The sequence below is a fragment of the Monodon monoceros genome, unplaced genomic scaffold (genome assembly GCF_005190385.1).
Source record: "Monodon monoceros isolate NGI ecotype Baffin Bay Population unplaced genomic scaffold, NGI_Narwhal_1 Super_Scaffold_12, whole genome shotgun sequence".
Taxonomy (NCBI): Eukaryota; Metazoa; Chordata; class Mammalia; order Artiodactyla; family Monodontidae; genus Monodon; species Monodon monoceros.
The window spans coordinates 167,921,536-167,948,331 of record NW_021703768.1 but is presented as its reverse complement, the minus strand read 5'-3'; the positions used below and the strand labels follow the sequence as shown (position 1 = coordinate 167,948,331).

Genomic DNA, 26,796 nt, shown 5'->3' with positions numbered 1-26,796 from the left:
TAATTCCATGCTATTTCCCCATAAACCCATCTTTGCTGGTAAAATAACTTTTATTTTTCAGGTCAACATAGGTGCCAGCCTTGTGTGCTCAGAACAGCCCTACAAGACGTATATGGTTTTACTCCCTTTTGCAGGTGGAGCACAGAGCCTGGGAGAAGTCACCCAGCAAATGATGCCTGTCAGGCTGCAGAGTCCATTCCAACTTAACTGGGCCTTTCAACTATCCCAGAATTTCCAAACTGTAGCCCCCATGCAGTTGGGGCCAGGTCATTCTCTGTGGTGTGGGGCTGTCCTGAACATTGTAGGACATTTAGCAGCATCCCTAGCCTCTACTCACTAGATGCCATAACACCCCTATCCCCACCACACCCGGTCCCACGTTGTAACAATTAAAAATGTCTTGGGCTTCCCTGGTGGCGCAGTGGTTGAGAGTCCGCCTGCCGATGCAGGGGACACGGGTTCGTGCCCTGGTCCGGGAAGATCCCACATGCCGCGGAGCGGCTGGGCCCGTGAGCCATGGCTGCTGAGCCTGCGCGTCCGGAGCCTGTGCTCTGCAACGGGAGAGGCCACAACAGTGAGAGGCCCGCGTGCCGCAAAAAAAAAAAAAATGTCTCCAGGTGTCACCAAGTGTCCAAAGGAGCAGGATTGCCCCCTAGTTGAGAATCACCGCTGTAACTGGTCACCCTGCTTATATTGGGTTGACTGGTGGCCCTTAAAGAGATATATCCAAGCCCTAACCCCCAGAACCTGTGACTGTGACCTTATCTGGAAAAGAGTCTTTGCAGATGTAATTAAATTAAGGATCTCAAGATGAGATGATCCTGGATTATCTAGGTAGGTCCTAAATCCAATGACAAGTGTTCTTATAAGAGGCAGAAGAGGAGAGGACACAGACACACAGGGAGAAGGCCATGTGAAGATAGAGGCAGAGATAGGAGTGATATGGCCAGAAGTCAAGGAACGCCTGGAGCCACCGGAAGTTGGAAGAGGCAGGGAAGGGTCGCTGGAACTTTCAGAGGGTATGAGCCTGTTGACACTTTGATTTCTGACTCCTGGCTTCAGGAAGAACTGAGAGACAATACATTTCTGTTATTTTAAGCTACTCAGTTTGTGGTACTTTGTTATGGCAGCCCCAATAAACTAATACCCCTACTGTAGTGGGCACTTGAATTTGGCGCAGAGAAATGGCTCCCTCCCACACGGCGCTCATGTTCTTCTGATAGTGCGATTCCCATGCTTTGATCTTCCGGTTATTTTATATCAACGTGTGCTTCATCCCTCTTGTTCTTCCAGAAAGTTCCAAGAACTCCCTTTGCTGTGGCCTGCAGACCCATGTGGTCAGCCGGGGAAGGGAGATACCCATCATTCTGTGCCCCCCACCTACTGTGTGCCTGCTCACTCTCCAGACCAGAAGCCCCTTGTGAGCCTTTCTAAACAGCGCGCGGGAGGTGGGCGTTACCACCCAGAGGGCGACCAGTGTGCTGAGGGGAGAGGTGACCTGCCCAAGGCCACCCAACTGGAGAGGCTCAGAGCCTGCTTTGGCCCTGAAAGCTGAGTTCTGTCCCTCTGTCCAGGCCTCAGTTTCCCCTCCTGTGAAACAGGGATAGGATCGTTCCTTAACCAGTCACCTGGAATCCCTGGGGAGAGTTACACTTTTGGAATTGGGAATTTTTCAGATCTTAGGAAGGTAACAGGGCGAAAGCTGCCATGTGTTGTGTGATGTCCCTGGGGGGTATGGGGAAGCCCCTACGTAAAGGGATAAATAAAGGATAAACAGGGGTAAAAAGGGATCATTGATCACTGAAAACAGCCAGGGTCAGTGCCGTGGAAGTGGTCCCTCCGCCGCAGTACTGGCACAACCTTAAGAAAAAGTTGGGTTTGCAGAGCCTTTTTGGGGATTTGGGGATTGCTGACTGAGGAGAAGAGTATCTCCGTGCACAGCATTTGGGATCTTAGTTCCCCGACCAGGGATGGAACTTGCGCCCCCTACAGTGGAAGCACAGAGTCTTAACCACTGGACCACCAGGGAAGTCCCGCGTGTACGATTTTTTTTTTTTTTCCCGTTACGCGGGCCTCTCACTGCTGTGGCCTCTCCCGTTGCGGAGCACAGGCTCCGGATGCGCAGGCCCAGCGGCCGTGGCTCACTGACCCAGCCACTCTGCGGCATGTGGGATCTTCCCGGACCGGGGCACGAACCTGCGTCCCCTGCATCGGCAGGCAGACTCTCAACCACTGCGCCACCAGGGAAGCCCCCACGTGTACTATTTAGTCGGGGCTCAGTAAAGCTGGTAAGATGGAGGGAGGAAGAGAGAGAAGAAAGGGGGAAGGGGAGGAAGGGAGGGGAAGAAGAAAGAGGAAGAAAGGAGGAGGAGGGAAGGCAGGAGGATGGGAGAAGAAGGGGAAGAGGAGTAGTGGGGAGGAGGAAGTGGGGAAGCGGAAGGAGGAGTGGGTGGAGGAGGGGGAGAAGGTGAGCAAAGGGGAAGTGGAAGAAGGCTAAGGGGGGGCCTTGAAGAGGGGAAGGAGAAGGGGGAGGGGGAGAGAGGGAGGAAGGGGGGAAGTAGGGGGAATCAGGGCAAGATGGAGAAGAGGGAGGAGAAGTTTAAGGAAGAGTGAAAGGTGAGGAGGAGGGTGAGGAAGGGGAGCAAGCTGTCTGCCCACATTTGTGAATGAATGAATCTCAACTCCAGCTAGTGTGACAGTTCCAGGCCTCAGTTTCTTTACCTGTAAGGTGGGGTGATCACAATAGTGCTACCTGGCAGGATAAGAGTGCTGCTGTAGTTACTGGGCATTGCTGACTCCACTGACCCCCGGTTGAGAAAGTAGGGGATCAGTGACTGGCTCTGGGCCTGTCCTTCGGATCTGCCTCCTTGTCCCCATTTTACCCACCCTAGGTGGCCCGCAGGGACCAATGGCAGCATGGGTGCGCTAGCGCACACGCGCTCGCACCTGTGTGTGTGTGTGTGTGTGTGTGTGTGTGTGTGTGTGTGTGGAGGGGAGCGCCTGACCGGTCCTGTCCTCTAAATGGTGCTGGAAGCAGGCCCTGGCCACCTCCCAAGGAGAGTGCTGAGAAGGTCGGCCAAGCTGCGCAGAAAACAAGCAGGGTGGGGTGCGCAGAGGGGCAGAGGAAAGGGGAGTTTGGAGAGAAGGAGCCAAAGCAGAAGCCCACATGGGCACAACACAGTCAGAGCAGGTCCCAGGAGTCTGCAGAAGCAGAAGCCTCGGTGGGGAGTCCTCTGTCTTGTACTCACTGTCGCTGCCTGAGCTCTGGTAACCCTCGACAGAGCAGCCAAAGCCTGAGGGTCTGTGAGCGGCTCCAGGTCAGCCAGGGAACAGGGTGATGGGCAGCGAGGCCAGCACTGGCCCGCACCTGATCAGGGGGAGGGCTTTAGGGTCTCTAGGTTAGCATTTAGGACCTTGGGATGCAAATAAGGGACTCTGGGGTTCCTGTGGAAGGGTGGGGAACTGGTGTGTGGATTTTGCCCTCCCTGGGCTGCTGCGGTGAGACTTAACTGACAAGATTTCGGGATATGGATTTGGGATTAGTTGGGTCCTTGGAATATATCTTTTTTTTAAAAAATTACTTTATTTATATTTTTTATTTTTGGCTGCGTTCGGTCTCTGTTGCTAAGCGCGGGCTTCCCCTAGTTGCTGGGAGCTGGGAGCCACTCCTTGCTGTGGTGCGTGGGCTTCTCATTGTGGTGGCTTCTCTTGCTGAGGAGCACGGGCTCTAGGCGCACAGGCCTCAATAGTTGTGTCACGTGGGCTCAGCAGCCGTGGCTCACGGGCTCCAGAGCGCAGGCTCAGTGGTTGTGGTGCAGGAGCTCAGCAGCTCCGCGGCATGTGGGATCTTCCCGGACCAGGGCTCGAACCCGTGTCGACTGAACTGGCAGGCAGATACTTAACCACTGTGCCACCAGGGAAGTCCATTGGAATATATCTTTAAGACTGAGGTAGGGGTTGGATATTTTGGGGCCCCTAGGCTGTGAGTTTAGTACTCCCCAGGTCCCTGGAGTCCGAAGAGGCTTTGGGGATTGGATTTAGAATAAACTGGGGCAAGAACCCAGTACAGGTAGGCCCTGAATGTGAACTGAGAGTTGCTAGTCCCCCGGGGTAGGAATTCTGGTTTCCAACTACGGCTTGGGCCGGGAGCGCCCGGGAGCCAAACCTCTCTTGGCTGAGGGACGCACGTGTTTCCTAATCGCCGGCAGGGATAGGACGGGGAAGCTGGGAGGCCGGCGAAGTTTGGTTGTCATGGAGACAGCCGCCTTCCTCGCCAGGCGTTCTAGCCCCTGGATCTCGCTGGCCGTCGTCACTCTGGCCAGGGTGGCCTCTCTATGGTCGTGGCCTCCGGAAGGGGGCGGGCGTCGGCTCTGCGGCTGTGCGGCAGAGCGGTTCTAAGCCAGACAGGTCGGAAGAGAGCCGGCCTGGGAGGGCAGGTGGGGCGGGGCCTAGGGTGCTAGGAGTGAGGCGGAGGGTGGTGACTGGGCCAAAGCCTGAGGGCGGGGCCGGTGACCGGGGTGGAACGTGGGCAGGGGAATACGGGCTAGGCCCAGGACTGGGGGCGGGGCTTGAGCTACTGCGGCCCAGAGTGGGTGCGGCGTGTGCTTGTGGACGGGACCATAGGCCTAACCTAGGGGCAGAACCTGGTCCAGGGCGGGCGGGGCTCCGGAATGGGGCCTGTGCTTACGGGCGGGGCCGGAGACCTAACCTGGGGGCGGGGTCAAGCCAGTGGAGGTGGGGCGGATAGAGGTGGGACCTGGAGGAAAGCCCAGGACCTGGGTCTGTGGTGGGGCCAAGGTGGACTCTAGGCTTGGGGGCCAAGTCGTTAGGATAGAGCTTGGGTCCAGCGTACAGCTGCTAAGTCGAGGCATGGGATGGGGCTTGCCAGTGACTGACGGAATGGAAGAGCTATGCCTGGGGGCGTGGAGATACACTAATAATTGGCAGAAAAGCCTGGGCCGGGCTAGGAGCAAGGAGGCCTGTGCCCACTTTGGGATGGGGCGGAGCCTGTCTGAGACATGCCCAATCCCAGGTATGGGGGGGGCCGGCTCCAAGCGGGAGCGGAGCGCGACATCTGGGCGGGGTTGGGTTGGCCGTGGGGCGGGGCTCGGGCGGGCCGTGGCCTCACAGCTCTCCGCCTCCCCAGGATGCGGGCTCCAGGTGCGGGTTCGGCCTCCGTGGCCTCACTGGTGCTGCTGTGGTTGCTCGGACTGCCGTGGACCTGGAGCACAGCGGTGGCGCTCGGCGTGTACGTAGGCGGCGGCGGATGGCGTTTTCTGCGCATCGTCTGCAAAACCGCGAGGCGGGACCTCTTGTGAGTGCAGCCCGGGCCTGATACAAAGGCTGGGGTCGGGGGCGGGCTGAGCGCCCAGCGGGGCGAACAGAGGGGGCTGAAAGGGCAGCGTGGGGGACCTTGAGGGGGGAGGTTTTGGAGACTGGGGGCGGGGTTTGGGTGAGGGCGGGGCTAGGGGCGGGGCTTGGACCTGAAAAGAGTGGGTTCGGGGACTCTGAGGGCACCAGAAGGGGACATCTTGAGGGATTCCCTGGAGGGAGATGAGTAGATTTCAATGTCCTTGAGCCTGCGTGGGTGACCTCAGGGCTCTGGACGGCAACTTGGGGGTACTAGGGCAGCGAGTAGGACTTCCAGAGAGCTGAGGCTGATTGGGAGGCCGTGCGTGTTTGGGGGGGTCTCTATGGGGCTTTGGTGACTGTGGGAGGGATCTGGGGCGTCTTCAGGGACTCCGGTAGGTCCCTAGGAGTTCTCAGGGGGACTTTCTCAGGGAGAATGAAAGGGCTTCCTGGGGCATGTTTAAAGGGCTTTTAGAGCCTTTGAAGGGTGTTTGTCTCCTCAGGGCCATTTACAGGTCTCTCTGTGGTCGGGGTGCTCTTTGAGAGTTTGAGGTCTGTGCGTGACTTTGGGGGTTCAGAATCTGTGGAGAGGTTGCTGTGTATTCCAAGATTTGCTCTCTGGTGACTGAGAATCTCTGGGGAGGGGATTCTGGTGGTGTTTGCAGGCATCCTTGGAAGGTCTCGGGTATCTCTAGGGGCTTCCTCAGAGAAGCTGTTGGGAGTCCTCCTGGGGTGAAATAAGTGCTTCTGGGCATTACCACCGGAGCAAATCTCAGGAACAGCCTCCATGTGGAAGTCCCTGAGCACTTGCTATGGGTCTGCCAGTCTTGGTGCCCATGGGGAGGTGGGAGGACTAACCCATTGTAAGGGTGAAGAAACAGGCTCTGTGAGCAGCAGGGATGGTGTGCAGCTGGAAAAACCTCCACTGCAAATTGACTGGTTCTGAACCTTCTAGAACCTGACCTTTCTTTTCCACGCCCTGGCCCCTGCCCCTGCCCTTGGTTTTCTGACATGCAGATTGGACTGTGCTCTCTGTTCAGACACCCTCCACAACCTCCATCCTCTGCAGTAGAAAAGACTCAGCCTCCAGCTGGGTACTTGAGGTCCTGACAATCTATTCCCTGCCCACTTGCCACTCCCCACCTCTCCATAGGTTCATCTGGCCCCCAGATCAACTTGCCTTGTCAGGCTCAGTCTGCTTTCCTCTGTCTGGAATACACTGGCCCTCCTTTTGCCTGGCAACTCCTTATGATGTTGCCTCCCTCAGGGGACCCTTTGCTGAATTTTCCTGCTCAGCACCCTCCCATGGCTCCTTGTTGCTCTTAGAATCTAGACCACATGAGGTTTCTGACCATGTTCCCAACCTCCTGTCCTTTCCTTTGTCACTCTTCCAGCTACACTGGCCTCCTTGCTGTTCCTAAACACACTCGTATTTATTCCAGCCCCAGGGCCTTTGCATTTGCTATACCCTCTGCCCAGATCACTCTTCCCCTGCTCTTCATTTTCATCATGCCATGGCTTAAATGTCAGCTTGTCAGACAGCTCTCCCCTGACCCTATGTCTCCGTAGACCCTCCCACCTTGTTGCTCTCTGGCAGAATGGCCCAGATTTACACAGGGCTTCCTCTGTGTGAGGCACTCTGCTAAGCATGACTTCTTCAAGTCCTCCCAACCACCCTGAGAGGTGGGTACTCTCTTGTCCCATCTTACAGATGAGCAAACTGAGGCACAGCATAGTTTTGTCACTTGCCCAAGGTCACACAGCTGGCCAGCAGTGGAGGCAGGATTTGAACCCAGGCAGTGTGGCTCCAGAGCTTGACTTGTAACCACTAGTGGCATCAGTCACTTGTAATTATCATATGTGTCTGCTTTCTTGCTTTTTAATTTTGGGGTCTCTTTCCCCCCACTAAACTGTGGGCCCTGTTGGGGGGCCAGCACAGATGGAGACCGTGTTGGACTTTGTGCTCCTGTGGCCCTGGTCTTCCGTCAGGGCGGCACACAACAGGAGCGCAGGGTATATTTTTTGGATGGCAGGTCTTCACTCCTTCCTTTTTTGGATGGCAGGTCTTCACTCCTTCATGCCCAAGGAAGGGGATATCTGTGACCAGCTCTGTCTCCCCTGGGACAGGACAGAAGCTGGGTCCACTCCGAGTCCCCAACACAGAGCTTGACACACTTTCTGTAGGAGGCAGCCTGGAAGATGGCCCCACCTCCCAGTCTTCCCACCTTTGTATGATCCCTTCCCTTTGAGTGTGGGCTGGACCTAGTGACTCACTTCTAATGAACAGAATACAGCAAAAGCTGTATAATGAAAAAGACTGTGGCTTCCATCTTGGGTTCTCTCTCATGGGTCACTCCCTCTGGGGGAAGCTAGCTGTCATGTAAGGCAGCTCTGTGGAGAGTCTCACATGAGTGAACTTGGAAATGGATTCTCTCCCAGTGAAACCTTGAGATGATCACAGCCCCTGCTGACACCTTGATTACAGCCTCACAAGACACCCTGAGCCAGAACCACCCAGCTAAGCTGCTTCTGGATTTGTGACCCACAGAAGCTGTGAGATAATCAGTGTTTGCTCTTTTCAGCTAGTAATTTTGGCTGCAATTTGTTAGACAGCAATAGCTAACTAATGCAGCTTATGTAACACCCACCCACCTCTGTACCAGGTTTTGTTCTAGTGTTCTCACAGTCCTGTAAGGAAGGAATGCTTACTAATCCCATTTTGTGGTTGGTGAACCACAGCACCGAGAGGGGAGGTCATTTGCCCAAGAACACAGAGCTGTGGAGCGGCAGGACTCCAGAGTATGTGTTCTTAGCTACTGTGTTGTGCTGGGGTGGTGGTGCAGGCGGGCTGCATTTAGAACCTAGGTTCAGAAATATTTAAGCACCCAGCCTCAGTTCTTCTAACTCGTCTTCTATTTTCCTCATGAAATCTGATCACATTCATCTGTGTTTCTTTCTTCCTGCCCCGGTGTCCTAGAGCTCAGGGTGAAAGCAGGAAGGGGCAGAAGGAGCAGAGGGGCAAGAAGAGGCCTCAGGAAGGGCCCAAAGGTGGACAGTGGCCTCTTTGTCCCCTGGGTGGGGGTGGCTTGTGCTGCTGCCAGGGTGGGGGTGGCCCAGACATGTGGCCCAGACAGGTGGCTGGAGCCCAGTGCTGAAGTCCACTGCCCGCCCGTGTGGGTGTGCTCCAGAGAGGCTGGGGGCGAGGGCGGGAGGGACAGGCCGTGAAGACTGGGCCCCATTGTGAATGCTTGAGTAACCTGAGCACGAGCCACTGCAGCCTCAGTCGAGTTTCTCTGCTGTGCTGTCCGTGGACAGGGAGCACTCCTGCGGGAGCTGCTTCCTGTGCTTCCTACCCTTGCTGATGGCCCTCTCCCCATGGCTGTAACACTAGCACCCCTTCATGGGGTTCTTGGGGTGCTCTACTGAAGCTCTTAGAGGAGAGCTGGGCACATAGTAGGCACCCAGACTTGTTGGTACTGATCGCCTTCACCCAGCAGTGGGTACCTCAGAGGTTAGGTGCTTGGTGGCTAGAGCCGGAGCGTCTAGCTGTGGCCCTCACTCTGCGCCTTGCTAGCCCATGAAACATCACCCTCTGAGTCTTAGTTCCTTCATCTCTAAGAGTACACCTTGTGCATCCTCTCTTCTTTAAGAAAACATGAATTGAGCACCTGTTGTGTGCAGCACGGGCACTTGTTCTGTCACGTGGTACGTGGTGACTGTTTGGGAGCAGGCCTGAGGAGGAACAGAGGGACCCTGCCAGGGGGCCTGGTCTGTGTTGTTCTGTCCTCTACTTGCTGTGTGACCTTGGGTGTGTAATTCACCACCCTGAGCTCCCAGCTCATCCACCATCTGACATGGGGATTTTAGAACCCTACTTTGGAGGGTGGCCGTAAGGTTAGCTCAGTAAATGCTGAGGCTGCTCACCGTAGCAACTCTATTTATTCGTTGAATGGTTGAGATATCAGGATCTGACCAGGGAGGTGGATGTATAAACAGCTAACTTTTAACATTTTACATTTTCAGTTATTTTTTTGTAACAGTTAATACATAACACAGCTACAAAATTTAAATGTTAGGGAGAGGTTTGCTGTGAATGCTGCCCTCTCTCCACTGCCCCCAGCCCTGCAGTTCCCCTCCTCAGAGGCATCTTGTGTCTCTTTCCCAAGAAATACATGTGGACCTCTTCTTGTTCTTGGTGCTCACAAATGGCCACACATTCTCCATCATATTCTTCACCTCCAGCTTTCTTTCTTCTCTCCACTTTCACTTGAAATTTTTGCTTTTATTAAAGTCATGCAGGCTTCGAGATGAAAGACTCTAGCCTTCTACCTCAAGTGGCAGCTGCCAGCCCCACCCTCTACCCACATTTTCCCTTCCCTTCCAGGAGTGATTCTTACCTCTCCTTTGAATCTTTTGGACTTCACCTGCATGTCTCTAAATGGCTTATGTGACAAATCTGCATTTTTTCACTTTGAGACTAGATCTGTCATCTCACACCATGGAAGATGAGGGTTTGGCATCCCTTTATCCCCCCGTCCTCACTCTCTTCCTGTGCCCGTGCATGGTGTGTACATACCCGCCCTCATACATACACAGACACACATGTTCTTCCATCCCTTTGTTGTCCCAATATTATTACAGTTGATTCTCATTATTGGTGGTAGTTTTCTTCTTCTTCTTTTTTTTTTTTGGAAATGCTGCAAGGCTTGCGGGACCTTAGTTCCCCCACCAGAGATTGAACCCGCACCCTCGGCAGTGAAAGCACGGAGTCCTAACCACTGGACCACCAGGGAATTCCCTGTGATAGTTTTGTTCTACAAAGTTGCTGCGAACATTGAATTAGCAAATACTGAACCATTGTTCCTAGGGAAAATACAGGGTTAGGTTCTTGCAAGCCTCTGATCACATTTTCATCAACCAGTCAATACATAATCTTGTTTCATGTGTATTCTGTTTAGAGACACATCATTTAATATATATTGTTGACTCATTACTGTTGAACTCACTGCCAGCAACATTATAACCCATGCCTGAACGAAACTTACCTAATATGTGTATCTTCTCCATAAGGCACATCACAGCCTTCTTATACTTAGGAACACTAGACAGCATTTCAGCATTATGCCTGGGGCCCATTTTAAACAGCAAAATCAACAACAAAAAGCACAAAGACACCAAAAAATGTGGCATTAAATAGACTGCCAAAAGGATGCTTGTTTATAATATGAACTAAACAACTTTATGTATTTTTGTCTGGAGTTATTGATTGCCTTCGTATTGGTTAGTTTTCTATGTATTTATCTCTACTTCAAAGCCAAACTCCACAACATTTGTCTCTCTCTCCTCTAATATTTATGGCATCAGATGGGCTTTCAGTTTCATCTTTTTGGAGAAGTCTCTCTTTTAGCCTCCAATCTGTCCAGGCTGGTCTAGTTGCTCTCTCTACCTGGTGGGCAGCCATTACACCAGGCTTGCTCCTACCCATCTTCCTGAGGATTAGCATCACTTCTATCTTGGGTTGGATAGATACCCTGTTTCCTGGGTCCCTGATAGTCCTCTTCCTTGGTTTACTCCTTTAATTAGTTGGAACATATCTTCATTAGCTTTGGGAGAAATCATGTATAGAAATTTAATTTTTTGAGACCCTCCATGTATGAAAATATCTTTATTTCCACACTCACACTTGACTGATGGTCTGGGTATAGACTTCTAGGTTGGATATTATTTTCCTTCAAAATTGAAGGCATTTCTTATTTTCTTCTCACATCATGGTTATTGTTGAGAAGACTAAAACTCTCTGATTCCTGATCCTTTGCAGTGACTTTTTTTTTTCTTTTTTTTTTTTTCCTTCTGGAAGCTTGTGGGATCTTTTCAAGATGGTGGGTTATTTCCATCCATTGTATGATCTGTTGGTGGGTTTCAGGTCAAGGAAGTTTTCTTGATGTTATCATTGGTGATTTCCTCACCTTTATTTCCTTTGTTCTTCTTCGAACTCCTATTATTGAGTGCCTGGAACAATGTCTAGCTTGATAACATTTATTGAATGAATATGATGTTGGATCTTCTGGACTGGTTCTATAAGTTTCACATCTTTTTTTTTTCTTAACCTCTTTATTGGAGTATAATTGCGTTACAATAATGTGTTAGTTTCTGCTTTATAACAAAGTGAATCAGCTATCTTCTTATCTTTTTTATTTTCCATCTCTATCGTTTTATCCTACTTTCTATGATATTTCTTCAAATATATCTTTCAGTCCTTCTATTAATGTTTAACTTATGCCCTCACATTTAAAATTTTTTATTATGATTCTTTGTTCAAATTAATAGACTATTTTAATTGATTTTTAATTATGTTTTTTCTTTTTTATATAGACTTTATTTTTTATTATCAGTTTTAGGTTTACAGAAACTAAGCAGAAAGTACAGAGAGTTCCCATATACCCCCTTACTCTCCCCTGCAGTTTCCCCTGTTTTTTTTTGTTTTTTTTGCGGTACACGGGCCTCTCACCGTTGTGGCCTCTGCTGTTGCGGAGCACAGGCTCCGGACGCGCAGGCTCAGCGGCCATGGCTCACGGGCCCAGCCGCTCCGCGGCATGTGGGATCTTCCCGGACCGGGGCACGAACCCGTGTCCCCTGCATCGGCAGGCGGACTCTCAACCACTGCGCCACCAGGGAAGCCCTCCCCTGTTTTTAATATCTCTTATTAGTGTAGTATGCTTGTTACAGTTGATGAGTCATTGTTGATACATGATTATTAACTAAGCCCCATATTTTTCATTAGGGTTCATGTGTATGTTGTACATTCTTTGTGCCCTCACATTTAAATTTTCCAGGATCTTTTTTTTTATTCCCTGAGAGCTTTTATATAGCATCCTATTCTTGTTTCATGGATGCAGTATATCTTCGTACATTTTCAAGGATATTAATGACTTTATTAGTTTTTTTCTCTTTGCACAATCTCTTTTTCCTCAAAGATTTTCTTCTTTGTTTATTTTAGTCTCCATCATCGCTATTAGAGGAAATCCCCAGGAGTCTGGTAGTCCTTGGCTGTAAAGCCAATTAGAAGCTCTCAGCATGGATGTGTGTAGGGGGTGAGGGGGTCTTGTCAACTGAACTTCATGATGGGGTCACCTGGCCAGGTGGTGCTTTGGGGAAAGTCCAGTGCACTGTCTTTGGGTCTTTCCTCCAGGCCTGGGCACAGGCCGCACCAGCAGCATCCCAGGAACACAGCGGGGAAGAGGGCTGGAGGCTTGGCATCTGGCAAGTAAACATTCACTTAACACCCATTTGCAGGGAGGTGCCCCACCCAGAAACCCTCCTGTGGATGGACTTTCAGTCTTCTCCTGGGTGGCCACTTTTATTTATTTTTTTTCCATTGAGATACTGACTTCTAACACTCTGTTAGTTTCAGGTGAGCAACATAATGATTTGCTATTTGCATAAAGGTTTCTCCTGCTACCCGAAAATAGAGCATTCCTCTGAAACCTTTCATAAACCTAAACGGTGTAAAGGGAAGAAGCAATTACCTTAGAATGCATCTTGCTAATGGGTGCACAGAATAAATTGAGATAAAGCTCAGATGCTCACAGACACAGTTCAAAGCTATGGCAGCTTGATGCTGGGATGCGGAGTGTAGTTCCCAGGGAAGGAGCCTGGCTAGTGCCTCTCTCACTGCTTTGGGTGCGCCCTGCCCCTATAACAGCTCCCTGCAGAACAACCACCGAACACTATTTTTTCTTTTTGCCTTTCAGTGTAAAAGCGAAAATCCTCTTTGGATTTCTTTCGGTTAGCAAAAACAGGTACTAATTTTGGTCTTTCTCAAAAGAGAAGCGGCATTTAAGTGAATTTTTGAAAAGTAGGGGATGCTGGTATATTGTGAAATGATCACCACTGTAAGTCTAGTTAACATCTGTCACCATACATAGTTACAAACATTTTTTTCTTGTGAGGAGAACTTTTAAGATCTACTCTCTTAGCGACTTTCAAATGTGCCATGAGGTATTATTGACTATAGTCACCATGTCGTACATTACATCCCCATGACATTTATTTCACAGAGGGGGCTTCTTAAACAGATTTCCATCAGTCCTCCACTGCAGCCCAGGACTCTGCTCTCCCCCTCCTCCTGGGGCCTCCACCTCTCATGTGCTGCCGCCCAGCTTCCCAAAGTGGGGTGATTTGGTCTCCACTTCCATTTTCCCAGTCCTTGTGAGTTCACACTTAAGACCTTTTTACTAGCCGTTTTGGGAGGCACTGTCAACAGTCAGTGTCCGAGTGCTCAATCTGCCATCTTTGCCGCATGGTCAGCAGTAACTTTCCCCATTTACCTTTAGGGTCCTTCCTCATCCCTTGCATTGGGGGCGCCGTTCTTGTGCGCAGCCTTCTGTTGGAAGCTTCAGCTCGAGCCGTTGTTCGTCTAACCCCGCGCCTACCGCAGGATGTTTGGATTCTTTCCCATCTTCTGCTCACTGGAGGCTACAAATGAGTAATGCGCCGTCATTTCCCCTGCGTGACTTTAATGTGTCAAAATCAGTATACCAGTTGGCGGAGCGATTCAGAGCCATGGAGAGACATTCCCGACCTTGGGCCGTCTCCTCCTACTCTCTGCTTCACTCACTCCTCTCCTCCCACTGGCCTTTGCTCTCTTTTAAACCTGCCAATCTCCTTCCTGCCTCCAGGTCTTTGCACTCGTGGTGCCCTCCACCTGGAATACTTCCCCTCGAGCTTTACCCGTGGCTGGCTCCTTCTCATCCTTCAAAGTTCAGTGCACATGTCGCTTCCTCAGACAAGGCTCCCCTGCCCCGTGGGTGAAGTCTGTCCTGGTCGTGCTTGATCACATCATCCTGTTGCTTTTTGCTTAGGAAACGTATAAAACTGTCATTGTTTTTGTTTGCTTTCTCCTTGATTATTGACTGTAAACCCATAGCGGCAGGGATCACGCCTACCTTGGTCACCTGTGTGTCCCCATTCCTGTCATGATGTCCAGCATGTGGTGGTACTTTGTGGAGGTGTGCTGCACTTGTGGATCAGCTCCTCTGGGGAGGTGTTTCTCCACGAGGAGGCTTCAGCTGCAAGTAGTGGGAGTCCCAACTAGAAGTGGCATCAACAGTAAAGCACATTTATAGCCACGTGCAATGGGGTATTGGGACATGAGGTGGCTTCTTCAGGCTGATCAATTTGTGTTCAGCATGTTATTATTGGCCCAAGTTCCTTCTGCCTTTCTGATCTGGCATCCTTGCTTCAAAGGCTTGGCGTCTCCTGTTAGTTACCCTCATGGTCTCATATTGGCTGCTGTGGCTCCAGCCATCACATGCTGATAGAAGAAAGTGAACATGGGACTACCAGGCCCCATGTTGCAGGGAGTGTGAAAGGGGCTATTGTGATGGCGGGAGGTCTATGAGTTGGGCAGTGTTGGAGTTAGAGCCAGATTTCCAGAGCTTTGAACACTGAGCAGAAGACAGTCTTACGTTCCCAGGGAAGTGTTCTGAGCAGGGAAGCAGCACAGCTAGGCTGGGCTGCATGGAGGAAGACGGTGGCTTGGTGAGGAGGGTTTGGGGCAGTCAGGCAGGAAATGCACTTGTTCCCATACAGTGGGAATGGAGACACACCCCCTCTGCTCCCTTGAATGGGGCACTGGGGTGAGAGCGGTAAGGAAGATAGACGAAGGCTGGAGATGAAGCAGAGTGTGTTAGTTTCTTGTGGCTGTCATAACAATGTAGCACAAACTAGGGGACTTAAAACAACAGAAATTTATTCTGCCATAGTCGTAGAGGCCTGAAGTCTGAAATCAAGGTGTGGGCAGGGTTGGTTCCTTCTGGAGGCTCCGAGGGAGAATCTGTTCCATGCCTCTCTCCTAGCTTCTGGTGGCTTCCAGCAATCCTTGGCAGTTCCTTGGCTTGTGGTTGCATCACTCAGCCCAATCTCTGCCTCCGTCTTCAGATGGCCTTCTTCTCTATGTCTGTGTCTCCTCTTCCGTCTCTTAGAAGGACACTTGTCATTGGATTTAGGGCCCATCCTAAATCCAGGATGATCTCATCTGAAGATCCTCAACTTAATTACATCTGCAAAGACCCTTTTTCCACATAAGGGCTCATTCACAAGTTTGGAGGATCAGGACTTGGATGTATCTTTTTGGGGCCACCATTCACCCCACTACACAGAGAATGGGGCCTGGCCCAGGGTGGAGGCAGGAGACCAGGGGGAGGTGACTGCACCGTTTCAGGCTTGTGACGGTGGGGTCTTGGCCGTGCTTGTGAGATAACTGGATTCCAGCTAGTCTGCATTGGAGAAAGTCATTTGTTCTACCCATCCTTGAGGACCTCCTGTGCCCCACACCCTGTCTGGGCTTCGGGGATGCCATGGCCACCATGACACGCCATGAACGCACCAGATGATGCTTTTCCTGTCCTGTGGAGCCCACAGCCTAATGAGGGAGAAGGATCTCGAGAAGGAAATGAGGAAATAATTTAAACATCAGAAAGTGACAAGAAGAATACAGCACATGGGGGAGAGGCAAGGATAGTGCATGACTACTGCAGCCAGGGTGGTAGGTGTGGGGCATCCAGCACAGGTGGTCAGATGAGAAGGAGCCAACCGTGCAAAGACCTGGGGGATGGAAGAGTTCTCCAGGCAGAGGGAACAGCAGGTGCAAAGCCCAGAGGCAGGACCCGACCCTCCTGGGCAGAGTAACGATGAATCCCTCTTTTTCAATCCTTCTTCTTGGTTGGGCACTTAATACATTTGACAGGTATTAGGCTGAGAATTGCACTGTCGCCCCATTTACAGATGCACTGCTGTTGTGGGCCCTGCTTCCTCTTTGTAAATAGGACAATGGCAGTACCTACACTTTGCTGAGCTGGAGAACACTTGGAGCTTGTTATGTTCAGTCTCCTGATACTCCAAGTAAGGAAACTGAGGCCCAGAGAGGGCAGGGTCTGCCCAGGTGCCACAGCTGGTAAGCGGTGGAGTAGGATCTGAACCAAGGCCATTGACTCCAGGGCACTTTTTCTTTCTTCTGGGCTCTGCTGGGGCTCACAGCTCTGGGACAGACACTTGAGGAATCAGTGTTTGCACAAGGCCCTCAGATCATGTCCTGCCTCCTCCCCTGGACCATTACTCCCAGGGGACCTCCTGGGCTGGCCCCCGCTCTTGGAACTTGCTTGTTCCTCTTTCTTCCTTACAGGGTAGGTATGAGTCAAGTTGCTGGGCAGATAAAATGCTAATTCAACTCTGTTTTCTTACTGACAGTGCATACCTCCCTGGGGAGAGGATAGCAACAGAGTTTATTGAGAATGTAGGACACGCCAGGCCCTCTCCTTAGAAGTCTCCATCCATCTCTTTTGTCCCCTAATGACCTGGAAGGCATGGGATCTTATTGTCCCCATTAACCAGGAGGCCCAGAGAGGGATGTACCCACCCATGCCCACTGTATGAGTGTCCTGGGGCTGCCGTAACAAATTACCACAATCTTGGTAGCTTAAAACAAAAGGAGTTTGTTGTCTCAAAGTTCTGGAGACCAGAAGCCCCAAATCAGCTTCTGGGGGGGTCCAGGCGTCCTTGGCTTGGCTCGTGGCTGCATCACTCCAGTCTCTGCCTCTGTCTCCTCAGAGCCTTCTCCCTTGTGTCTTTGTGCTCTCTCTTCTTCTTTTTCTTTTTTTTACTTTTTGGCTGTACTGCACAGCATGCGGGATCTTAGTTCCCCGACCAGGGATTGAACCCACGACCCCTGCAGTGGAAGTGCAGTGTCTTAATCACTGGACCGCCAGGGAAGTCCCTTTCTCTTCTTGTAGAGATACCTGTTATTGGATTTAGGGCCCACCTAGGCAATCAGGATGACCTCATCTCACACTTACCTTAATTATATCTGCAAAGGCCCTGTTTCCAAATAAGGTCATAGTCTGAGATTCTGGGTGTACATGAATTTTTGGAGACACTCTTCAACAACTGCAGTCACACAGGCAGAAGAGACTGGGCTGCATTTGAGCCAGCCTGTGGGGCACCAGCATCGTCCTTACATTCTAGGCCCTGTTTCTAGTGCTGGGACTACATCCCTGGACACAATAGACAGATAGACAGGGTGCCTGCTCTCATGGAAAAAGACAAAGAATTCAGGAAACCCACAAAGGAAGATGGCAGTTTTAGATTGGGATGATCACTCTGAAGGAATAAAGCGATGGTGGTGGGGGGGTGTGGGTGCTGGGAATGTATCAGTTACCTATGGCTGTGTAACAAATTACCCCTTTAGCTAGGGGCTTAAAAAATGATCATTATCATCTCCTATGTCTAGGCTTCCTTACAGCTCAGTGCTGGGTTCCCAGGGCCAGTGTCCTGAGAGAGAGGGAAAGCGAGAGGGCATGAGGGCTCCTGCATGCTGGGAAGAAGGTGTGCTGTCTTTGTGCCCTGGGCTCAGAAGTCACATAGCATCACTTCTGCTACATTCTCTTCCTTAGAAGCAAGCTCCTCAGTCTGCCCACACTCAAGTGGATGGGAAATAGAACCCACCTTTTGAAGGGAGGACTGTCAAAGGGTTTGCAGGGATATTTTAAAATAGCCATACTGATCCAAGCGGGGCAGGGCTGGGAGGACCCCTCTGAGCAGGTGTCATTGGAGCTGAGAGGTGAAGGATGAGAAGGAGCCGAGATGAGGGGCCTGGGGCAGAGTATTCCAGGCAGTGAGAGCTGGGCAAAGGCCCTGGGGCAGGAACCTCTGCCCTGCTGAAGATCAGGGAAGGAGGCAAGAGCAAGCTGGGGCAATGGAGGGTGATGAGGTGGCCAGATGCATGGGGCTGGGCCGTGCTGGGCCTCACAGGCCACAGGGAAGGCATTTGATTGAAAAAACAGTGGGAGCCTTAAAACATTATTTAAAAAAACTTTTTTGATTTTTGATTTTTTAAAAAATTTTTTAAAATTTAGGGAATTCCCTGGGCGGTCCAGTAGTTAGGACTCCACACTTCCACTGCAGGGGGCCCATTCCAGTCCCTGGTCAGGGAGCTAAGGTCCTGCAAGCTGCACGGCGCAGCCAAAAAAATTTTTAAAAATTTATTTAAAAATTTTTTAAATTAAAATTTTAAATTAAATTTTTATTTAATTTTTTTTTTTTTTTTTTGTTTTTTTTGTGGTACACGGGTCTCTGACTGTTGTGGCCTCTCCCGTTGCGGGGCACAGGCTCCGGACGCGCAGGCCCAGCGGCCGTGGCTCACGGGCCCAGCTGCTCCGCAGCATGTGGGATCCTCCCGGACCGGGGCACAAACCCGTGTCCCCTGCATCGGCAGGCGGACTCTCAACCACTGCGCCACCAGGGGAGCCCAAATATTTTTTATTTCTAAAATTTATTTTTTTATTTTATTTTTTAAAAATTTGTGTTAAAAACATTTTACTATGGAAAATTTCAAGCTTACAGAAGTAGAGAGAATAATGTAATAAACCCATGTGCCCATCCCCCAGCTTCCGTGATCTTCATATGATTGTTTCCTCATCTCCACCCACTTCCTCCTGTGTCTGAATCTCAGTGGCACATCTTTCTGTCTGTTAGTTTTCCAGGGTGTACATCTGGAAGGTAAGGACTCCTGTTTTTAACCTTGCCACAGACAGTCTTCATGAGTTTCATTCATTCATTCATTTTTATTGTAGTAAAACACATATAATATAAAATTTACCATTAGGGACATTGAGTACATTCACAGTGATGTGCAACCATCAGCTCTATCTAGCTCCAGAACATTTCCATCACCCCAAAAGGAAACCCTGTCCCCATTAGCAGTTACTCCCCATTCTCCCTCCCCCAGCTCCTAGTAACCACCAATCTGCTCTGTCTTCATGGGTTGTTTTTGAGGTGTAATTTACGTATAATAAAATGCACCTGTTCTAAGTGTTCATTTAGGATTTGGGGAACCACACCCAGGTAACCTTCCTGGGGGCAGAGTGAGGACCACCTGTCTCGGTCAGGGCAGAGCAAGCTGCTGTAACAAACAGGTCCCCACTTGACAGTGGCTTAACCCAGCACAAAGTTACCTCTCAGAGTCAGGTGGCAGGGCAGAGAGCCAGGTAAAGCCAGAAGACCACTTGTTTCTTGAGCTCCTGCACTGAGAAATTCTAGCCTTCTTGGTTCTGTGATCTAAAGCCATTTCTGTTTGCTTAAAACAGCACGAACAAGTTCATGTCTCACTCATCTGACAGCCTGGCATCATCAGTGCTGGCTGCTCATCTCCACAGGGTCATTCAGGAACCTGGCTCCTTCCTACTGGGGTTCTATCTTCCCCTGGGGCCTCTGATCCCCTTGTCTCTACTAGCAGGTGAAGACAGAGGAGCAAGACACCTGCCATCAGGGCCTCTCGCTAGCCTGTCTTCTGGCCTTACCTGGGGCAGAGGCACCTCCTCCCCTGGGTGGGGGCACACGTGCTGGATGGCTCAGCCACCTGTGCCTAGTGCCATTGAGTAACTTGGGAGTGGAACAGACCCCCAGCTCAGGGGGTGGACCCCAGGGCCCGGTTGAGGCAGGCGGGGCATGAGGAGTCCAAGCTGGAGGCAGTGGGGGGGTCAGCATGGGGCACTTGGGCTGCCCCAGGAGAGAAAAACAAGGATAGGACTGGGCCTGGCTCCCTCAGGGTCACCAAGCAAGCTGTGGCGGAGTAGGACAGGGTGACTCTGATTTACACTGCATGGCCTGGCCAGCTGTGAGAATCCGCCGACTTCTGAGCTGACTGGTAAATGGCCCTTTGCCCTTAGTTTCTCCAAGAGACCCAGCAACCCAAGGGTCCTTATTGAACACTTGCCACCCTTGGGAACACAGGGACCTTCTCCTCCGCTTTCTCCACGTGGGGATGCTGAGGCTTGGGGTGGTCTCCTGGAAGCCGGGCAGGACCCTCAGTGACACCGTCCCCTCGTCCCCCCTCCCAGCGGCCTCTTCGTGCTGATGCGCGTGCGCCTGGAGCTGCGGTGGCACCAGCGCGCCCGCCACACCATCCCGCAGATCTTCCAGGAGGTGGTACGGCGGCAGCCTGAGCACCTGGCGCTGGTGGACGCGGGCAGTGGCGTGTGCTGGACCTTCGCGCAGCTGGACGCCTACTCCAATGCCGTGGCCAACCTATTCTGCCATCTGGGCTACACGCCAGGCGACGTGGTGGCCATCTTCCTGGAGGGCCGGCCTGAGTTTGTGGGGCTGTGGCTGGGTCTGGCCAAGGCGGGCATGGAGGCCGCGCTGCTCAATGTTAACCTGCGGCGGGAGCCCCTGATCTTCTGCCTGGGCACCTCGGGCGCCAAGGCCCTGGTCTTCGGACGGGAGCTGGCAGCGGGTGAGGCCGGGTGTGGGCAGCATCTCGGTGGGGGCCTGGGGCCGCCCAGGGCAGGGAGATGGTGTTTCCCCGGCCCTGGGAGGGGACCTGCCCGTCCTTGACCGTGACATATGTATTGGGCCGCAGTGGTGGCCGAGGTGAGTGGACAGCTGGGCAAGAGCCTGGTCAAGTTCTGTTCTGGAGACATGGGGCCCGAGGGTGTCTTGCCGGACATCCAGCTCCTGGACCCGCTGCTGAAGGAGGCCTCCACAGCCCCCCTAGCCCAGCCCCCTGGCAAGGGCATGGACGGTGAGTCCAGGTGGGATCCCCCCCTGCCGGTGCCCACCCAGTCCCCTCGTCCGCCTCACGCCAGCCTCCGGTCCCCAACACCCACATCTCTCTTAGATCGACTCTTCTACATCTACACATCAGGGACCACGGGGCTGCCCAAGGCTGCCATCGTCGTACACAGCAGGTGAGGGGCCCGTGGGCATTGCCCCCAGCTCAGGAAAGCCACTCCAGTTCCTCTCTATGGCCTGATCCCCCCAACCCCCAGCTCCTTTTGGGGTCTTGTGGGCATCTTGATCCCAATTGGGTAAAACCCACAGCCCATCTCAGGACACCGTGCTGCCCTCTGCCCTTCCTCAGTCTCCTCCTGTCCCCACTCCTGCCCCCAACAGCCCCCTTCTCATCAGTGACCATAGCAAGGTTTAAAATCCTAAGTCAGACCTCCTCTGTGCCAAACCTCCCTGTACCCTCCTTGGCCCTCAGAATAAAAGCCGTATTTGTGTTGTGCGGCTCCCGCCACTTCTCTGATGTCATTTTCCTCCTCTCCACCTCTCGCTCGCTCCCTCCTCGACCCCTCACACTTCCTCAAACCTGCCAGACTCCTTCTGGCCTCAGGACCTTTGCATATGCTCTGCGCTTCACCTGGGTGCCCTTCCCTAGCTCACCCTACAGCACCTTCTTGCCGGGCCTTAGCTCATGTGTCACCTCCCCAGGCAGGTTACCCCACCCTCCCTGGCTTTGTCCCCTTCAGCCTCTCTCTCTCCCTTTGCTCTATTATATCCCTCATGGCAGCAAGCACCATTTTCTTTATTTGTTGCATGTTCCTCTCCTGCCAGCCTATAAGGCCCCTATGAGCTGGGCTGGCTCTGCCTCAGTACGCAGCTCGCTCCCCCCACGCCATGCTTTTTTCGGGGGTGTGGGTCCCAGCCCCTGCACTCCCTGCCCCTGCAGGTACTACCGCATAGCAGCATTTACCCACCACTCCTACAGCATGCAGGCGGCAGATGTGCTCTACGACTGTCTGCCCCTGTACCACTCGGCAGGTACCACAGGGAAGCTTGGGCGGGGGAGGGGGCGGGGAATTGGGGACCCCTCATTGAGTCCACTCTCTGCAGGGAACATCATTGGCGTGGGTCAGTGTCTCATCTACGGGCTGACTGTGGTCCTCCGCAAGAAGTTTTCAGCCAGCCGCTTCTGGGATGACTGCGTCAAGTACAACTGCACGGTCAGGCCCCGCCCCCTCTCGCACCTCCAGCCCTCCGCCCACCCTCCCAAGTATATGGCTCTGAATGGCTGCCTCCCAGGGACTCGGTGGGGCTGGGAGCGGGCAGTCAGTGCTTCTGTGCTCAAGGCCCAGCCCGAGGCTAAACCTTCAACATGTAAACTCATTGGAACCTCACAGCTGCTTGGGAGCGGGCAAAGGCCTCATACCCATTTTGCAGGTGGAGAAACTGAGGCTTTTAATTGGACACAGACTGCCTGAGATCCTTAAGGTGCTGCCTTCCCTACTCCCTGTGCCCCGAAGGTCTTCCCTGCTGGTGGCTGCAGGGAAATGGGTGCAGTCACCGCGCTGGGCTGGTTAAGGCCACAAAGCCCAGGGCTTCCTGGTGGGATAAGCATGAAGCAGAGGTGGAGGGCATCCACTGTCCTGCCGAGCAGGTAGGGGTTAAGACAAATCCCTTCCTCTCCTCTCCCCTCCACAATGAGAGGAGAGCAGGCCGAGGATTTCAGTGCTGTGATGGGGGTGGAAATACAGGTGCCTAGTACCTTCCTCCAGGTGGAAGAAGGAGTGAGGAGGGGAGGGAAGGGGGTGTGTCCAGGGACTGGCAAATTGGCAGGTGCTGACCCCAGCTTGAACAGGTGGGGCCCAGAGACGTTCAGCCACTTGCCCAGATCACACAGCTGGACAGGGTGGGGGCTCTGGGCCGGGGCATCCTAGGGGATCCCTCGGGGTGATGACTCTGCCCTGCTGTGCTTTTGAGGATTTTATGTTCTGCTTGGGGTGGTGGGGGGTGGTCTGGGGAAAACTGCTAATCTGAATCTTGAAATAGAAGACAGTCCCTTTATTAACTTAACTCCTGAGAGTTGCAAATATACATAAATGTGGAAAGAAAAGTTTAGGGGATTCCCAGGTATCCATCACTCGGCTCCAGAGGACATCAGATACCCTCTCCTGCCCCCTCCACGCCCCCAGCACATCCCTCCTTCTGTGTTGTTGTGAAGCAGCCCCAGATAGCAGCGTGTTTCCTGCATGGATATGTCAGTAAAACCTCTGAAAGCTGAGGATTGGTCTTTTTTTTTTTTTTTTTTCAATTGAGGTGAAATTCACGTAAGATTAGCTTTTTTGTTGTTGTTTTCAATTTTTGAACTATTTAGTTTTATTTATTTATTTATTTATTTTTTGGCCACGCCTCACGGCATGCGGGATCTTAGTTCCCCAACCGGGGATGGAACCCGTGCCCCCTGCAGTGGAAGGACGGAGTCTTAACCACTGGATCGCCAGGGAAGTCCCCAAGATTAGCTGTTTTAAAGTGGACACTTCAGTGGCACTTAGTCCATTTACAGTGTTGTACAGTCACCACCTCTATGTAGTTCCAGAACATTTCCATCACCCCCAAAAGAACATGCTGTCCCCACTGGCAGTCATTCCCCATTCCCCTTCCCCCAGCCCCTGGCAACCATGAATCTGCTTTCTGTCTCTATGGGTTTGCCTGTTCTGGACATTTCTTATAAATGGGATCTCTGTGTGGCCTTTTTTGTCTGGTGAGGGCTGTTTTTAAAACAAAAGATTTGGGACTTCCCTGGTGGCGCAGTGGTTAAGAATCCACCTGCCAATGCAGGGGACTTGGGTTCGATCCCTGGTTCGGGAAGATCCCACATGCCACGGGGCAACTAAGTCCGTGCACCACAACTACTGAGCCTGCGCTCTAGAGCCCGGGAGCCACAGCTACTGAACCTGCGTGCCACAACTACTGAAGCCCGCGTGCCTAGAGCCCGTGCTCCATAACAAGAGAAGCCACCGCAATGAGGAGCCCGTGCACTGCAACAAAGAGTAGCCCCTGCTCACCGCAACTAGAGAAAGCCCCCACACAGCAACGAAGACCCAACACAGCCAAAAATAAATAAATTAATTAATTAAAAAAAAATGAAGCAAAAGATTTGAAAGCAGGGTCTCAAAGAGATATTTGTACACCCATGTTCATAGCAGATTATTCACAATAAATAAAACATGGAAGCAATCCAAGTGTTCAGCAACAGAATGAATGGATAAGCAAAATGTGGTTCATCCCTACAGTGGAATATTATTCAGCCTTAAAAAGGAAGGAAGTTCCGACACAGGCTACAATATGGATGACCGTTGAGGACATTATGCTGAATGAAATAAGCCAATCGCAAAAAGACAAATACTGCATGATTCCACTTATATTGGGTACTCACAGTAGCTAAAATCATAGACAGAAAGTAGGATGGTAGTTGCCAAGGCCAGGGGAGGGGGGAATGGGGAGTTAGTGTTTACTGGGTATAGAGTTTCAGATTTACAAGGTAAAAATATTTTGGGGGGGGAATTCCCTGGCAGTCTAGTGGTTAGGCCCCGGCACTCTCACTGCTGAGGGACCGGGTTCTATCCCTGGTCAGGGAACTAAAATCTCAGAAGTCACGTGGTGTGGCCAAAAAATATATATATATATTTATGGGGAACTGTACACTTAAAAATGGCTAAGATGGAAAAGAAATGGCTAAGATGGTAAATTTTATATTGTGTGTATTTTACCCCAATAAAAGAAAGAGTAGAAAAGAAGGAAAAAACCCCACAAACACATAACCTCAGTATCATTATCCCAGCCAAAAAGTGCCAGTGATTTCTCAATTATCAGGAATCCGGACAGTGGCCTGATCCCCAGTGTTTTACCATGTCAAAATATGGGGTTTTTTTTGTTTCTGTATTTTTTTAAAAAATCAGTGTTTAGGTAAGACCCACACATTGCAACTAGTTGATGTTTCCTATAAGAATCCTTTCATCTGTAGGTGCCCCTTGTCTCTCCCTCATTCTCCTCCCACCCCTCCTTGTAATTTATTTATTGAAGAAATGAAGTTTGGCCTGTAGTGTTTTCCCAGTCTGGGTATTGCTGGGAGGTCCTTTGACATGCTTCTCTCTCCCTGGCACTTCCTGTACCTTGGGAGTAGGGTCAAGCATAGCGGGTTTTTTTGTTTTGTTTTTTTAACTACTTTTTAAAATTGACATATAGTTAATTTATACAGTGTTGTGTTAGTTTCAGGTATACAGCAAAGTGACTCAGTTATATATATATATAAACATTATATATATATATATATATATATATTCTTTTTCAGATTATTTTCCATTTTCCATTATAGATTATTACAAGATATTGAATATAGTTCCCTGTGCTATACAGTAGGTCCTGTTGTTTATTTTATATATAGTAGTGTATATATGTTAATCCCAGACTCCTAATTTATCTCTCCCACCCATCCCCTTTGGTAACCTTAAGTTTGTGAGTCTATTTCTGTTTCATAAACAAGTTCATTTCGATCATTTTTTTTTTTTTTTTGCGGTATGCGGGCCTCTCACAGTTGTGGCCTCTCCCGCTGCGGAGCAGAGGCTCCGGACGCGCGGGCTCAGTGGCCATGGCTCACGGGCCCAGCCGCTCCGCGGCATGTGGGATCTTCCCGGACCGGGGCACGAACCCGTGTCCCCTGCATCGGCAGGCAGACTCTCAACCACTGCGCCACCAGGGAAGCCCCATTTCTCTCATTTTTAAAGATTTCACATAGATGTGATATCATATGATACTTGTCTTTCTCTGTTTGACTTAGTTCTTTTTATATGATAATCTCCAGGTCGGTCCATGTTGCTGTAAATGGCATTATTTCATTCTTTTTTTATGGCCGAGTAATATTCCATTGTATATATATGTACCACATCTTCTTTATCCATTCCTCTGTCAGTGGACACTTAGGTTGCTTCCATGTTTTGCCTACTGTAAATAGTACTGCTATGAACATTGGGGTGCACGTATCTTTTCAAGTGAAGAGTGTTGTCCAGATATATGCCCAGGAGTGGGATTGCAGGATCACATGGTAACTCTATGTTCAGTTATTTGAGGAATCTCTATACCGTTCTCCATAGTGGAAGCACAGCATCTCTCAACCACAGCAGTGTGGCTTTGGAGCCGCATAATTCTCTGTGGTGAGGGCTGTCCTCTGCACTGTGGGTTATTTAACAGCATTTCTGTTCCAAAATCACTGGATGCCACTAGCACCCCACCTCCCAGCTGTGATCATTAAAAACGTTTCCAGACACTGTCAGGTGTCTTGACTGTGGTTGAGAACCACTGATCTAGATATTTGATCGCTTCAAGTCCTGCTTTTTTGGCAAAGGTTCCCTGTGGGTGATGTCATGTCCTCCACCGGGAGGCCTGTGGTGTCTGGCGGTCCCTCTCTTTGTCTTTGACATGCTGTGTTGCATTGGGCTTTGTTCACTGTCTCTGGGGCCCCTGAAATTCCATTCTGTTTCCTTGAAGGGGTATTTCTGTGACCAAGAGAAGGCACTGAGGGGCTCTTTAAGGAGTAGAGGATGGAATCCTCAAAGGTCAAGTTTAACAAGGATGCCAAAAAGACTTAAGAGCTTGCGTTTGGGTTTAGAAATCCCATCTCATGGCTGGCTGTAGGATGGGGGAAACTGTGTGGCTGTTTTATTTGCAGCAGTGGGCATGGCCCAGATCAACTGCCCAGCCATCTTCATGGGAGGAAGCAGGCTGTAATCTCCCCTTTTTTAGCGCATAAAGCAGATGGGCAGGCGACAGGTAAGTCAACCCATCATCCATCCATGGGTGTATAGTTCCTGTGTCTCCCCATACCCACTTGGG

The 26,796-nt window shown here is 51.1% G+C and overlaps 1 protein-coding gene across 8 annotated transcripts in view; it reads left to right on the top strand.

Moving 5' to 3' along the window:
- Nucleotides 1–2,266: 2,266 nt before the first annotated feature.
- The window catches only part of SLC27A1 (solute carrier family 27 member 1), a 31,975-nt gene continuing 7,445 nt past the window's right edge, over nt 2,267–26,796 (top strand). For 2 of the 8 annotated variants that reach the window (XM_029216722.1, XM_029216730.1), the window contains exons 1-7: nt 4,751–5,032; nt 5,147–5,314; nt 20,244–20,638; nt 20,765–20,926; nt 21,023–21,092; nt 21,857–21,948; nt 22,021–22,130. In XM_029216722.1, the coding sequence (XP_029072555.1) occupies nt 5,019–5,032; nt 5,147–5,314; nt 20,244–20,638; nt 20,765–20,926; nt 21,023–21,092; nt 21,857–21,948; nt 22,021–22,130 (1,011 nt within the window). In that variant the 5' untranslated portion in view covers nt 4,751–5,018. Of the gene's footprint in view, nt 2,289–3,174; nt 3,318–3,906; nt 3,951–4,385; nt 4,408–4,750; nt 5,033–5,107; nt 5,315–18,721; nt 20,051–20,243; nt 20,639–20,764; nt 20,927–21,022; nt 21,093–21,856; nt 21,949–22,020; nt 22,131–26,796 lie in introns of those variants that run through there. The other 6 variants (XM_029216729.1, XM_029216724.1, XM_029216725.1 and 3 more) reach the window with 6 other exon arrangements.